Source organism: Cucurbita maxima, unplaced genomic scaffold (assembly GCF_002738345.1).
Source record: "Cucurbita maxima cultivar Rimu unplaced genomic scaffold, Cmax_1.0 Cma_Scf00606, whole genome shotgun sequence".
Lineage (NCBI taxonomy): Eukaryota > Viridiplantae > Streptophyta > Magnoliopsida > Cucurbitales > Cucurbitaceae > Cucurbita > Cucurbita maxima.
This window is the reverse complement of record NW_019272622.1, coordinates 1-14,067: the sequence shown is the minus strand read 5'-3', so window position 1 is coordinate 14,067 and position 14,067 is coordinate 1. Positions and strand designations below refer to the sequence as shown.

General features: G+C 40.6%; 3 protein-coding genes and 1 long non-coding RNA gene across 4 annotated transcripts; all 4 read right to left on the bottom strand.

Annotated features, from left to right (window-relative positions):
* Positions 1–647: 647 nt before the first annotated feature.
* Positions 648–1,825, bottom strand: LOC111474738 (heavy metal-associated isoprenylated plant protein 33-like). Its single transcript, XM_023119654.1, has 2 exons — positions 1,640–1,825; positions 648–1,572 (listed from the first exon to the last, which is right to left on the bottom strand). Exons 1-2 carry the CDS (start codon positions 1,710–1,712, stop codon positions 848–850), a joined length of 798 nt encoding a protein of 265 aa, XP_022975422.1. The 5' UTR covers positions 1,713–1,825; the 3' UTR covers positions 648–847.
* On the bottom strand, positions 1,810–2,915 carry LOC111474739 (heavy metal-associated isoprenylated plant protein 32-like). Its single transcript, XM_023119655.1, has 5 exons — positions 2,726–2,915; positions 2,552–2,627; positions 2,195–2,461; positions 2,011–2,127; positions 1,810–1,943 (listed from the first exon to the last, which is right to left on the bottom strand). The coding sequence occupies exons 1-5, from the start codon at positions 2,753–2,755 to the stop codon at positions 1,825–1,827; spliced, it is 609 nt and encodes a 202-aa protein (XP_022975423.1). The 5' UTR covers positions 2,756–2,915; the 3' UTR covers positions 1,810–1,824.
* A 2,448-nt stretch (positions 2,916–5,363) lies between these two features.
* Positions 5,364–8,676, bottom strand: LOC111474740 (probable E3 ubiquitin-protein ligase LUL4). The gene is made up of 6 exons (XM_023119656.1): positions 8,611–8,676; positions 8,079–8,573; positions 6,481–6,704; positions 6,298–6,425; positions 6,063–6,230; positions 5,364–5,962 (listed from the first exon to the last, which is right to left on the bottom strand). The coding sequence occupies exons 1-6, from the start codon at positions 8,667–8,669 to the stop codon at positions 5,849–5,851; spliced, it is 1,188 nt and encodes a 395-aa protein (XP_022975424.1). The 5' UTR covers positions 8,670–8,676; the 3' UTR covers positions 5,364–5,848.
* A 3,869-nt stretch (positions 8,677–12,545) lies between these two features.
* LOC111474741 lies at positions 12,546–14,065 on the bottom strand. The gene is made up of 2 exons (XR_002716149.1): positions 14,006–14,065; positions 12,546–12,941 (listed from the first exon to the last, which is right to left on the bottom strand). It is a non-coding gene; the product is annotated as an uncharacterized LOC111474741 (long non-coding RNA).
* Between the last annotated feature and the right edge of the window lie 2 nt (positions 14,066–14,067).

Genomic DNA, 14,067 nt, shown 5'->3' with positions numbered 1-14,067 from the left:
CTGAAAACCATATCCTTACATTTTAAATTTATATATCTTACCCTTTTATTGTATGGATATGATTCACATAATATACCCACATTATTTTAATCCCATATTAATATAAGAAATTGCCTAAATGCAATGCTCTAAACGAGTCCCGTTTTCAATTATCACGTGATTTGAACATGTCAATTTACATAAACGAGAGAGCACCTAGCGAGCGAGGAGTGTTGTTGGTCTCACCTCGTGTGCCTCTTAAGGTTGACCTGGTCTAATCGAAGATAGCTAGCTCACTAAAGTTTTTCACCTCCCGTGCGTCTTGGTCTAATCGAAGTCAACCGACTCACAAACCCATTTAAAAGCTTATTTTTTTAAGAGAAAAATTGGATCTTTTGTAGAAAATAATGGACTCACAAACCCATTTAAAAGCTTATTTTTTTAAGAGAAAAATTGGATCTTTTGTAGAAAATAATGTAAAAATGAAAATATTGTAGGGAGGCAAAGCAAGCAAGAAAATGGGAATTTAGAATCTCCTTTATTGTTGTTTATATAACATAAACATATAAACACTTATAAACATGGCGTCCCAAAAAAAAAGGAAAAAAAGGGCAAAGCTTAGCTCACTACCATTTCTCCATGCTTCCCTTCCAAACATCTTAATTTGATTATATATATATATATATCTATAATTAACCCTCTTTTTTTGGCTTAATGATATAATTAAAGACTCTAATCCAGCTTCAAATTCCAAAAAAGCAGGAAAAAAAACAAGCAAAATCAACATCATACACAATCAAGTAGCTTAGTATAAGAAGAAGCAGAGTATAATGAAGATTCCGATCTTGAAATTCCGGCGGCACATGTTTCACATGATGTTACAACTTGACGGATTCTCGTCGCTGAAATACGTGTAGGGTTCTGGCTGCTGCGGCGGTGGATATGGGTGGTGGTACGGTGGTGGGTATGGATATGGGTATGGGTACGGCGGTGGCACGTAATTTACGGCCGGCGGTGGCCGTGCGTACATCATTGGTTGGTGCCCAAGCGCGTGTTGTTGTTGGTTCATCATTTGGGCCATGTGTTGTTGTTGCTGTTGCTGGTGGTGGTGGTGGTAGGGGTTTGTGGAAATGCTGTCCGGTATAAACCTCCCGGCGCTGCCTCCACCGTTCATGGCTGCCGCCGCTGATGCGGGAAGACCTTGCACCGCTGGAAGATTGTTCATTTGACCCATCGGCCGGTCACCCATTTGACCCAAATTTGACATTCCCAATCCATGAGCACCGATGAAGCTCTGTAAATCATGGCCCATTCCATTTGACCCACCGGTCATCTTTTGACCGCCGTTCACCCCGTTACTACTACCATTTCCACCGCCGTTGCCGTTTTTGCCATTGCTCACACCGCCGCCGCAGCCGCCGCCCTGCTTTTGGTTACTCCCACCTCCACCGCCCTGCTTTTGGTTACTCCCACCTCCACCGCCGCCGCCACCATTTCCTTTACCTCCTCCGCCGGTAACATTCTTCCCATTGTTATTACCCTGAACCGGCACAGCTCCGCCGCCTTTCTTGGCATTACCACCGCCGGCCGGACCATTCACAACCGGGGGAAGGTTTCCATTCTCCGCCGCCTTTCTTGGCATTACCACCGCCGGCCGGACCATTCACAACCGGGGGAAGGTTTCCATTCATCATCATTTTCGGAATCTGGCCATTTCCCATCATGGGTTTCATCTTACTCGCAGGAGGGAGATGAAGATTACCCAAATCATCATCAAGTTCATCTTCATCATCATAATCATCCTCATCGTCATAATCATCCTCATCATTCTCATCGCTCAGGTCATCACCTTTCATCATCATAATCATCCTCATCGTCATAATCATCCTCATCATTCTCATCGCTCAGGTCATCACCTTCGTGCAAATTAAACTTCCCACCCTTGGGAAGATTCGCGTTTTGATCTTTAACAGGCAGTTTCAACCCCTTAAAAATTAAACTTCCCACCCTTGGGAAGATTCGCGTTTTGATCTTTAACAGGCAGTTTCAACCCCTTAAATTGGGGTGGAAGCTTCAGATCTTGAAACCCTTTCATCTGTTGTAGCTGCTGAAGCTGCACTGGTGGCAGCCCCTGTCCCTGTCCGCCGCCTTTCGGCTGGTTGTTTCCTCCATTAGCAGCCGCACCCTGGTGGCAGCCCCTGTCCCTGTCCGCCGCCTTTCGGCTGGTTGTTTCCTCCATTAGCAGCCGCACCCTTCTGGTTCTGACCCTTGTTGTTCCCCCCTTTGGCATTGTCAATTTGCATGTTTTTCATCTGATTAGCTATGTTGTTCTGCTGATTCTTGTTGTTGTTCGCCGGTTGCCCGCCCCAAATCTCTGCATGTTTGCCGGATTTAGACAGCTTCTTGATGAGTACGGCGGCGTCGACATTTCCAGTGACTGTAACCTTCCCCTGTTCTGCATCTATCTCGGTAGTGAAAACCCCTAAAAAAAAACACACACACACAAACCCCATCAAACTCGAAGACAAGTAAAAAACAGAGCCGACAGAAACATCCTAAGAAAACAGAGTACCATCGATTTTCTGCAAGATTTTCTTCACCTTTTGCTTACATCCATCGCAGTGAATATTGACCTTCAACACACATTTCTGCAGAACCACTCAAAACAACACAAAAACAGAACAAAATGAACAGACAGTAGCTACAACATTCCATGAAAACAGAACATGTCGAGTAAACAAAGCACCTGGATCTTCAGAAACTCTTCTTTACTCATATCTTCAAGTCAAACAAACAGAGACAGAAAGGAAAAAACAGAGAAGAACGGATCTGGGAAATGTTAATCGGGTTTTCTGCTGTTTGTAGTTCGTGAACCTCTTGGAACTCAACCAAGAAAATGCAGAGAAAGTAAGAATCTTGAGAAGGGAGAGGGAAAAAAAGACTCTTGGAACTCAACCAAGAAAATGCAGAGAAAGTAAGAATCTTGAGAAGGGAGAGGGAAAAAAAGAAGAAACCCAACAGAGAAGAGCGAAGTTCAGAGAGAAACGGAGATGGGATAAATGGGGGCAGAGAAGAGCTGAGAAACGAAGGGGAAAACACCAAAACGGAGAGGCAGAGTACTCTTTTATTTTGGAACTCCGTTTTCTTTTTTTATTAGCCCTTCTCTTCTCCATGAGAGGCAGAGTACTCTTTTATTTTGGAACTCCGTTTTCTTTTTTTATTAGCCCTTCTCTTCTCCATTGGTTGCTGCATTGTACTTGCGGAGATTTCGAAAATCTGAGCTGAGCTGAGCTGAGCTGAACTCACAATTGGCACGGCTGAGTGCGCTGGTTGGGGAGTTAAACTGAGCTGAGCTGAGCTGAGCTGAACTCACAATTGGCACGGCTGAGTGCGCTGGTTGGGGAGTTAAAACGGTGGCGTTTTGATGTGTTATGTTATGATGAGTCCCCGACAAGACTGATTTGTGGGTAAACCTAAGATCGATGTCTCCTCTCTTCCATTCCATGTGCTAATTATTATAATACATCATGTAAAAGAAAACAAAATTCTTTTAAGATTCAAAATCAATTGTTTTGAGGAGGACGGGATTGGACAAGGTAAAAGAAAACAAAATTCTTTTAAGATTCAAAATCAATTGTTTTGAGGAGGACGGGATTGGACAAGAAGTTTACTAATATCTTGATCGAGATAGAATAAGAGGACTACGAGCCTATAACCCAGATAAGCAATCAATAAGCAAGTCAATCGAAGATGAAATGGGTCATCAATGAGGCACATCGAGCCAAGGAGGTATGATTAGGGAGTTGTACAACCAAGTAGCATATTAAATTCGATAGAAATTGTGTTGAAGTTCTTGTCATTGTAATCTATTTGTACAACCAAGTAGCATATTAAATTCGATAGAAATTGTGTTGAAGTTCTTGTCATTGTAATCTATTTGCCTAATTCTCAATATTACTGTAAGATCTCACATTAGTTGGAAAGGGGAACGAATATTCCTCCTTAGTAGTAGACATGTTTTAAAACTGTGAGACTAATGATGGTACGTAACGGATCAAAACAGACAATATGGTGAGATCGGGCTGTTACAAATACATTAGATACACATCTAACGATAACACTGTGGATGATACTATAAATACAGGAGACTGATCCCGCCAATCAAATATGCAATGTTGCCCAATTTACTGTGGATGATACTATAAATACAGGAGACTGATCCCGCCAATCAAATATGCAATGTTGCCCAATTTAAGCTAGACACTGTACTGACTAAGCATCAAAGTGTGTTGAACACAACAATAACATCAAACCCATGTGGGTAATCTTTTTCACGAGTCAACTTGATGCCTCATCCTGTTACTTTAGAAAGCTAATGTAACCTATGACCAAATTCTCGGTATCAAAATATGTGATGTTTGACCACAATGTGATTTAACCCGAAGAGAAAGAATTTGATTAAAAAGTGAATCTTTTCAAAATCTTTATAAGAAAGTGATAATTAATAGGTTTGATTTTTCGATTGTCCCTTTATGATCATTACCCGTGTCCAACCGAAAAAAAGTGCTTCGAATTAAAATCTCTTTAGCCTTTTCAAGACATTACTCCAAAGTACACTACAGTGATAATAGTTTAACGACAACAAATAAGGTTACCTTATATCGGTCGATAAGGTAAGTAATTTGTGAGAAATGGTAAGGTCAAAGTTGACCAAAAAGTTACCATGCACTATCCCTTTTAGGGTACCCACCCCTTGTAAAGGTCACATTGAGGAATAATTGATGGTGGTAGGGAGAGGTAAATTTACCATCCCAAGAATCAAGCTTTTACTTTTTACCCCTTTACTTCAATTCCAAGCAAATTATTACCTCTTACCTCAAAAGCCTAAACTGACATGAAACCCCCAAGTAACTTTTGCCCCTTCTGCCTTTCTTTTCCCCCTCAGTATACATAAAAAAAGGTCTCACTTTGACTGTGAACACAAATTATTGCCAACAACCCTTAACCAAATGCCCGACCACACCGGGCTCCACTCTTATAGGTTTGAAAACAAATCCAAACTTTAAGGCTACTACCGGTAGATATGGTATGTTTTAGCTCATACGTAGGGGTCGACGCATCTACTAGGGAGAGGTTTCCCACCCTTATAAGGAATGTTTCGTTCCCCTGCCCCTCTGGGAACCCAGCGTCCTCACTAGCACACTACTCGAAACCTGGCTCTGATACCAACTGTAATAGCCCGAACCCACTGTTAGCAGCTTCATGGTTTTAAAATGCGTCTACTAGAAAGAGGTTTCCACATCCTTACAAATTGCATCGACTTACCCAGCAGCATTTCATCACATGAACACCACATGTCCAATAAATAATGGTTCATAAATGAAGAAGCAAATGAAAAGGCCATTTATAGCATGTTACCAACAATGTCAACCTTGCATACGACAGTCATGTATCATTCAAAAGAAAAAAAGACAAAACAAAGAGGTTATCATATGGGGAGAACCTCACTCAGATGCATCCCCAGGTTAACTCAATCACTCCCTATACGTAAACTACAAACCCGAATCCAATTCTTGTAATCAAACATTGACACACCGCACACGAAAACCTATGAATGTTGAACGTTCATATACATACATTACAATAGAAAGTCAGCTAAGAGATGACGGGTATGGCGTTATTCAATAGTTAGACATGATATCGAGGTATGAAGTCGGGAATACTACACTAATATGATGTATATGAAGAAAAAGAAATATACATGTGTGTGTGTGTGTGTAAAAGAATGCAGTATGTGTGACTATGACACAAAAAACAAAGAATTTAACAGCCATACCATGAAATCCAACGTAGGATGAAGAGGTAATTCTCATTGATTGCTATAATTTATCTTGATTTCTATAAGTTCTTCGATCGGTTGACGACAAATCGGACATTTATTAGATTGAAGCTTCAGTTCCTTGGCACACTCACTGCACATGCACTGCAAATGAACACACAGATTTTGAAATCAAATGAAGCAGATAGATTATCGAAGTTTCGTCGAATGCTTGCCATGAATAAACACGCAAATGGAGCCTTACCATATGTCGGCATGGTAATACAGCAGTATCCTTGGGTTCGGTCATGCAAATCACACACTCCTTCCCGGAGTCGTTATTGTCAAAACCTTCTGAAGACGAACTCCCTATACCGAATATCTCACGCAACTCATAACGCATTCCATCAATCCATAGTAGTTGCCGGATCACCTTAACTTGGAAAGGATTGCCATTTTTCTTCTCCAGAACAGCTTGAGTGATGTAGTTGCCGGATCACCTTAACTTGGAAAGGATTGCCATTTTTCTTCTCCAGAACAGCTTGAGTGATTTGCATATGTGAATTATCTGGTTGAGGCTCACCAATTCGTTCATCCTTGGACTGAGAGGGCGAGCAAGTCTCAGCTGCTATAACGAGCGGGAAAACGTCTTCAGAAGGCGAAGGTTTTGAGAGGTCATGAGCAAGTCTCAGCTGCTATAACGAGCGGGAAAACGTCTTCAGAAGGCGAAGGTTTTGAGAGGTCATCCAACTCGAAAAATCCCAAGTCAAAGCCAGTTCCCATAGGCTGAAAGAATTTCTGAGCAGGACCCTTTTGAAATGGGATTTTTACTGGCTTAAAGGCGTCGGGATATATTGGAACAAACCTACAGTTGGGCTCTTCCTTGGCAAAAAATAGGATGGTAATGCTGTTCATCGTGTAAAGAAATTGAATTAGAAACAGGCTCTTCCTTGGCAAAAAATAGGATGGTAATGCTGTTCATCGTGTAAAGAAATTGAATTAGAAACAGTAACAAGAAAGTATATTCAAAACAGCAATTAGGAAGCTGATGACAGAATAAGTACAGTCGAATTTGAAAAAACAAAGTTCAGGTGTGAGCTCCCACGTCGGTTGGAGAGAAAAACAAAACATTTCTTATAAGAGTGTGGAAACCTCTCCCTAGCAAATACGTTTTAAAACCTTGAGGGAAAGTAAAAAAAAAACGATATCTGCTAGCGGTGAACTTGTGTAACAACCCAAGCCCACTGCTAACAGATCTTGTCCGCTTTGACCCGTTACGTATCGTCGCCAGCCTCACGGTATGTTAGAGAGAGGTTTCCACACCCTTATAAGGAATACTTCGTTTCCCTCTCCAACCGATGTGAGATCTCACAATCCACCCTCCTTGGGGACCAATGTCCTCGTTGGCACACTGCTCGGTGTCTGGCTCTAATACATTTACAACAGTCCAAGCCTATCACTAGCAGATATTGTCCGCTTTGGCCTATTATATATCGCCGTCAGCCTCACCATTTTAACATTCATCTATTGGGGAGAGGTTTCCACACCCTTATAAGAATTCTTATCTACCCGATCACTCTTTTTAAGTCCCAAGCTAGACATTCTGAATTGATACAAAAATTGCAGTACTAAAAATTATGACAGGACTCATCTCAATAGAAAGCCCAGGCCTCTAAATAACACATGAAAGCAACTATATGGTACAATAACAGAAGGCAATTGTGAGATTCCACATCGGTTAGAGAGGGAAACGAAACATTCCTTATAAGGGTGTGGAAACTTCTCCCTAGCAGACGCATTTTAGAACCGTGAGGCTGACAGCGACACATAATGAGCCAAAGCAGACACTATTTGCTGACGATGGTTTTACAGCAATAATCAAGATCAATTGCTTGTAAGGACTGTAGTTAAAGGCGGCAGGCATAATTCAGTTTCTTTATACCCCTCATTATGCACAACAAGGTTACAAAAGTTCTAACAGTACCATCAATCTACAAAATGTTGCTTCATGAACACCGAGAGAGTACAAGCAAGCATTGTGAACTTCCAAGCAGCAATGAAGAAATTACATCATGACAAGCATTTTCTACCAAGCCCCTTAACTTAGACTAGCTAAACTAAACCTTAGTAAGGTTTCAGAGAAATCCCCAACTCAAAATGCAGCAATTGAGATCCAAATCATGAACCATTTCAAACAATTTCAAATCATTCAACAGCCACCCACATGCCCAACACAACACTAATTACAAACCAAAACTCAATTAAGTGCAACTCAACTTACCTTCCATCATACAACGCATCAAACACGAAAGAAACCAAATGCTGATCAGGAATCTGCTCATCCACCTCAATCCTCAAAGTATCCTTATGCACATTCACATCATTCCTAACCTTCTTCGCCTGTCGATGCTCCACAAACGGCAAAGACGGTGGCGGAAGCAACGGCGGCACCATCACCGGCCGAATTGGAGACCACCCATTACTCTGATTGGCATAATGAGGGTGGAAATTGAAACGCCCCATCGGAGAGTTCCCATAATTACACGAATTATACCCACCAGAAAAGTAATAGGAGTGAGGAGCAGGGGCAGGAGGAATCGGCGGCAAGGGTATCGGCTGGGGAGTTGGAGTGTAAGGGTGGCTGTGCGGCGGAGGAGGGTGGGAATTGGTGAAGTGATGGGTCTGCGGCGGCGGTGGAAGGGATGTGGGTTCAGAAGGGTAATAGAAGGAGGAAGAAGAATGGTACGGCGGAGGTGGGTTTTGAAGATAATTGTTTCTCAGAAGGGTAATAGAAGGAGGAAGAAGAATGGTACGGCGGAGGTGGGTTTTGAAGATAATTGTTTCTTCTTCTGTTACTCCATGAAATACCCATTTCTGGATTGAGAGATCGGAGAAGAAGAAATAAAATTTTGGGATTTTTCTTTCTTCTGCTCAACAATTGGGAAGAAGCAAGTCCTTGTTCAGCCCATTCCAATTTTGGGATTTTTCTTTCTTCTGCTCAACAATTGGGAAGAAGCAAGTCCTTGTTCAGCCCATTCCGTTGACCTCCGTTTTCTATTTGACGGTTCTACGTTTATCTCATTCCGACGTGTCGTTTCTCAATGCTGAGATGGCAACAACTTTCCTACTTGTCGTCCACGGTGTCCAACTTCATAAATTTCCAATTCCAACCATGGAATTCTGCAAATTAAAAGAAAATAGAATAATCGGGGGATTTTTTTTTTGAATTTTCAAATTTTAAAATAGTGTTTTAAAATCAAAATTCAATCCAAAATTCATGTTTTTCAAACCTAAATTGATTTTGAAATCCCAAAATTTCAAAAATAAAATCTAATTATTTATTTTAAATATTCATAAATAACTTGATTTTGAAATCCCAAAATTTCAAAAATAAAATCTAATTATTTATTTTAAATATTCATAAATAACTTGTCACGTTATATATTTTTAAAATATTTTTATCGACAAATTCAGCCTAAAAATATAGAAAAATTTGAACTTTTCTAAAAGTTTTACGGTCTAGTGCTCTTAATTGAAGATTCCATGATACAGTTCGTCAAACTGTCAAACCACTTTATTTAACTTTAAACCTTTCATTTATAAGGATGCTTTACTCATTTATAGACTTTTACGAAATAGGCAACATCTTCGTCGTTAAACAATTATACTTTTTCTACCAAAAGAACGTAGATTCTTGTAACAACCCAAGTCTGCTAATATTGTTCACTTTAGCCCATTACATACATTCGTCAGCCTCACGATTTTAAAACTTGTCTATTAGGTAGAGGTTTAATCCTTATAAGGAATGCTTCGTTTCTTATCCAATCGAGATTTCCATATACTTATAATGAATCATCCTTAAAAGTGACTAGAAGGCAAAGCGCTTATCCAATCGAGATTTCCATATACTTATAATGAATCATCCTTAAAAGTGACTAGAAGGCAAAGCGAAGAAACGAACAATTCTACCAAACAACAATGCCATCTGACTTTGTTAAATTCCAAACAAAAGAAGGAAACAGGGAAAGACAGTTAGGCAACAGACATTGCAGATATGAAAACACAAGAACAACATTCAGAAGGAAACAGGGAAAGACAGTTAGGCAACAGACATTGCAGATATGAAAACACAAGAACAACATTCATAGAGAAGTTACAAAGTTTCAAAACACAACATGTTTTAGTATAAGAATCAGCAGAAACCGAGCCTCGGTTTTTTCCGAACCGATACGCAACCGCGCTGATGATCCCGAAAGATTCTAATCTCAGAAAAGCCTCGGTTTTTTCCGAACCGATACGCAACCGCGCTGATGATCCCGAAAGATTCTAATCTCAGAAAACTCCCTCAAATCTTCAAGACTGATAAATTGTTGCTTCACCATTCTCATGGAATCACCTCCACTTTCATGTATCCAAACATAAGGTTGGCAAGCTTCATCATAGTAATAAAGCAAGCTCTTCATACTCCTTCCTGGCATATATGCTTTGTAAATGCTAAGCTTCATCATAGTAATAAAGCAAGCTCTTCATACTCCTTCCTGGCATATATGCTTTGTAAATGCTCTTACATTTCAACCTCTTTGAGCATCCTGGCTTCAAACTATGCACCTTTTTCAATATTGACCTACCCTTATCTGCAGCTCGACCGGCCTGTCGCTCAAGTTCCATATACGCGTGCCGAATCCCGACGCCTACCCTTATCTGCAGCTCGACCGGCCTGTCGCTCAAGTTCCATATACGCGTGCCGAATCCCGACGCTTGAGTGTGGTCTCGGCACCCATCGAAACAGCTACCAAGAGGGAAAACACCGAACCCCGGCATTTGAATTGTTGGTTCTACATAAAACCATCAATCCCTCAAGGGGTTTGAACTATATAAATTAGCAGAAACTCTGGTTTTTCCTGTGTTTTTGTGGAAAAGTTGCATCAGATGGCTGTGATTTAAAGGCTATAAGGATTCTGGTTTTTCCTGTGTTTTTGTGGAAAAGTTGCATCAGATGGCTGTGATTTAAAGGCTATAAGGATCAAGTGGCTGAGAGGGCATCTTAAGGGAATATGGATAAGCCCTTCCATTAAGGAATTGGTGGGGCCAATTCAACAGCATGAGAGGAGTTGGGAAAAGGTGGAAGAAAATTGCATTGAAAGAATAAGTTGGGCCAATTCAACAGCATGAGAGGAGTTGGGAAAAGGTGGAAGAAAATTGCATTGAAAGAATAAGTTGTTTTCTAAAAGAAAGTGAAAAAGATTGAAATATTGAAATGGTTTGTGGAGGAAGGAAGAGAAAAGGGAAAAGGGAAATGGTGTAACCACTAAAAGGAGTGGGGAGTTCAAAGCTTCATGATGAGGGGTTGCATTAGCCAATATGATTCTGCTACACCACTCATTATGATATCTTTTTCTTTTGGCTCACTCCACTGTTCATCTTCAACCAGATTCTGCTACACCACTCATTATGATATCTTTTTCTTTTGGCTCACTCCACTGTTCATCTTCAACCACCTTCAATCACTTGCACAAGATTGTGGGTAGATTGATTGTGGAGATTCTCCATTTTAAACTTTTGAAAAGAATCCTTTTCAAAAGTAAAAAGTACTTTGAATTCGTTCGAAATCAACTCAACTACGTCTATTAGTATACATAGCCTATCGCTAGTAGATATTGTTTACTTTGACCCGTTACGTATTACCGTCAGCCTTATGGTTTTACAGCTCAAGCCCACCATTAGCAAATATTGTCTGCTTTGGCCCGTTACGTATCGTCGTTAGCCTCATAGTTTTAAAACGCATCTGCTAGAGAGAGGTTTCCACACTTTTATAAAGAATGTTTTGTTCCCCTCTCCAACCGATATGGGATCTCACAATCCACCTTTCTTGGGAGCTAGCATCCTTGCTAGCACACTACTCAATGTCTGGCTATGATACCATTTATAACACCCTAAGTCCACTGTTAGCAGATATTGTTCGCTTTGATCTATTACATATCGTCATTAGTCTCACGGTTTTAAAATGTGTCTGTTAGAGAGAAGTTTCCACACCCTTATAAGGAATGTTTCGATCCCCTCTTCAACTGATAAGGGATCTCACATATCTACTACATTAGGCTGACTCGATTAGAGTATTACTATTGAAGCACGATCCCAAAGGTCATTAACTTCCTCTCTTGGTTTGAAGGAGGGAAAAAAATGTTATAGCAACCAATATTGTACATAGAAAAATGATCATATGTCTAAACAAGTTCAACAAATGAGCTTCTTTTTCTTCTTCTCCAACTGAGCAGCACTCAACTTTTAGTTGGGAATTGAACAGATAGCAATAGGGGTTGGTGGAGACAAAAAGTAAAGGCTCCAAGAAGCAAGGTTTCCAAGTCTGTGTTCCCCACTTCGGCTGGATTCAACATCTCCCAATTGGAAGATGGTTAAAGAATGAATCTCTGTTTACATTCTCAAAAAATTCTGTACACAACCATTAAGAAGCTTCAATCATTCTCTATACTATTGTTTGAATTTGATCATAGTGTCCTTTACGTTTCAAAACTACCCTTGTAGTAGAAATTCATTTGAATGTTGAACCGAAAAACAACATGATAATGACCAACAACGACCTGATGATTTAGACGCTTGTCTAGATGAAGTCTGAAAAGACTACGTTCTGTCACGTTGACTTTTCCTCAAGCATTCTAATAAGTTTTCTATTTATGAAGTTCAACTGTGTTTTTTATAATTTAGCAATACTATATCTATCAAGAACGCAAGAACTGAACGTTCTTTCCTAGTAATACGATACAGAAAAGTTCAAGAACTGTCTATAGTTATCATATATTCATCTCCAATCACAAGACAGAAGCTAAGCTAGGTTTCTACCTAAGTTATGGAACTGTACAGAGATATTACAAACCACAAGCTCTTAAACAAGTTGATATCAGTAGCTGTGGAGTGAATCAGAATGGTTCGTTGAGGACATGGCCTTATCATTTTTCTTGGTTATCTTCGGTTGGGTCTATCTTGATTATCAGAGGCTGCTTGAGATCTAGAGGAGCCTCTACAACCAGTAGCTGACCAGACACGACATCGTCGTAATCTTCCTTTTCGGCCAGCGCTTTATCTAGAGCAGCCTTGGCGACTTTTGTAATGCAAATTATTAGAACCACTGTAATTCAAAGAAAAATGTTTCAAGGCTTTCCTTGGATGCTAAGCTTGTGCAGGATGAATGTTTGTGTTTTAAGTTTATTCCAATGCTCTATTTAGCAGCTGAATGCAATAGATAGAGAAGGAATTTTTGCTGTCATTTTCTTAGTTCCATGGTGTCAAAAGGGTAATAATCTTGACTCCCACCTACCCAGCCAAGGCTAGGGATGACAATAGAAAAGAACTTTCATTAAGAAAAAAATGGAAGACTGCACGGGCCTAAAAAAGAACCAAAGTCCACAAAATGGAACCCGACTAGGGAAGGGGGCTCCAATCAAGCAGAATAAGAACTAAAGTGTAACAGCCCAAACCCACTGCCAGTAGATATTGTCCTCTTTAGGCTTTCCCTTCCGAGCTTTCCCTCAAGGTTTTAATATGCATCTACTAGGGAGAGGTTTCCACATTCTTATAAAGAATGTTTCATTCCCCTCTCCAACTGATGTGGGATCTCACAATCCACACCGGGCGGTGTGCTAACGAGGATGCTAAGCCCTGAAATGGGTGGACACCAGGTGGAATGCCAACGAGGACGCTGAGCCCCAAAGGGGGGGTGGATTGTGAGATCCCACATCGATTGGAGAGGGTAACGAGTACCAGCGAGGACGCTGCGCCCTGAAAGGGGGTGGGTAGATTGTGAGATCCCACATCGGTTGGAGAGGGGAACGAAACATTCTTTATAAGAGTATAGAAACCTCTCCCTAGTAGATGCGTATTAAGACCTTGAAGGGAAGCCCAGAAGAAAAAGCCTAAAAAGAACAATATCTGCTAGTGAATTTGAGTCGTTACATAAAGAATAATTATAACATGAACATGACATTGGCGCTTAAAGAGAAACATAGAATCTAACTTTCAAGATGCCTTGCTCAAGGATCATATGGGGAACACTTCCTTGACTGAGGAATGTGAGCATGTGCGTTATAAGAAGCTAAATATCGGATCATATGGGGAACACTTCCTTGACTGAGGAATGTGAGCATGTGCGTTATAAGAAGCTAAATATCGTTATACATACGAGTTGGCACTTACCAGATATCGAAAGACCCAACACGAGAAATGCCTGCATTCACGAAATATCAAATTTACATCAT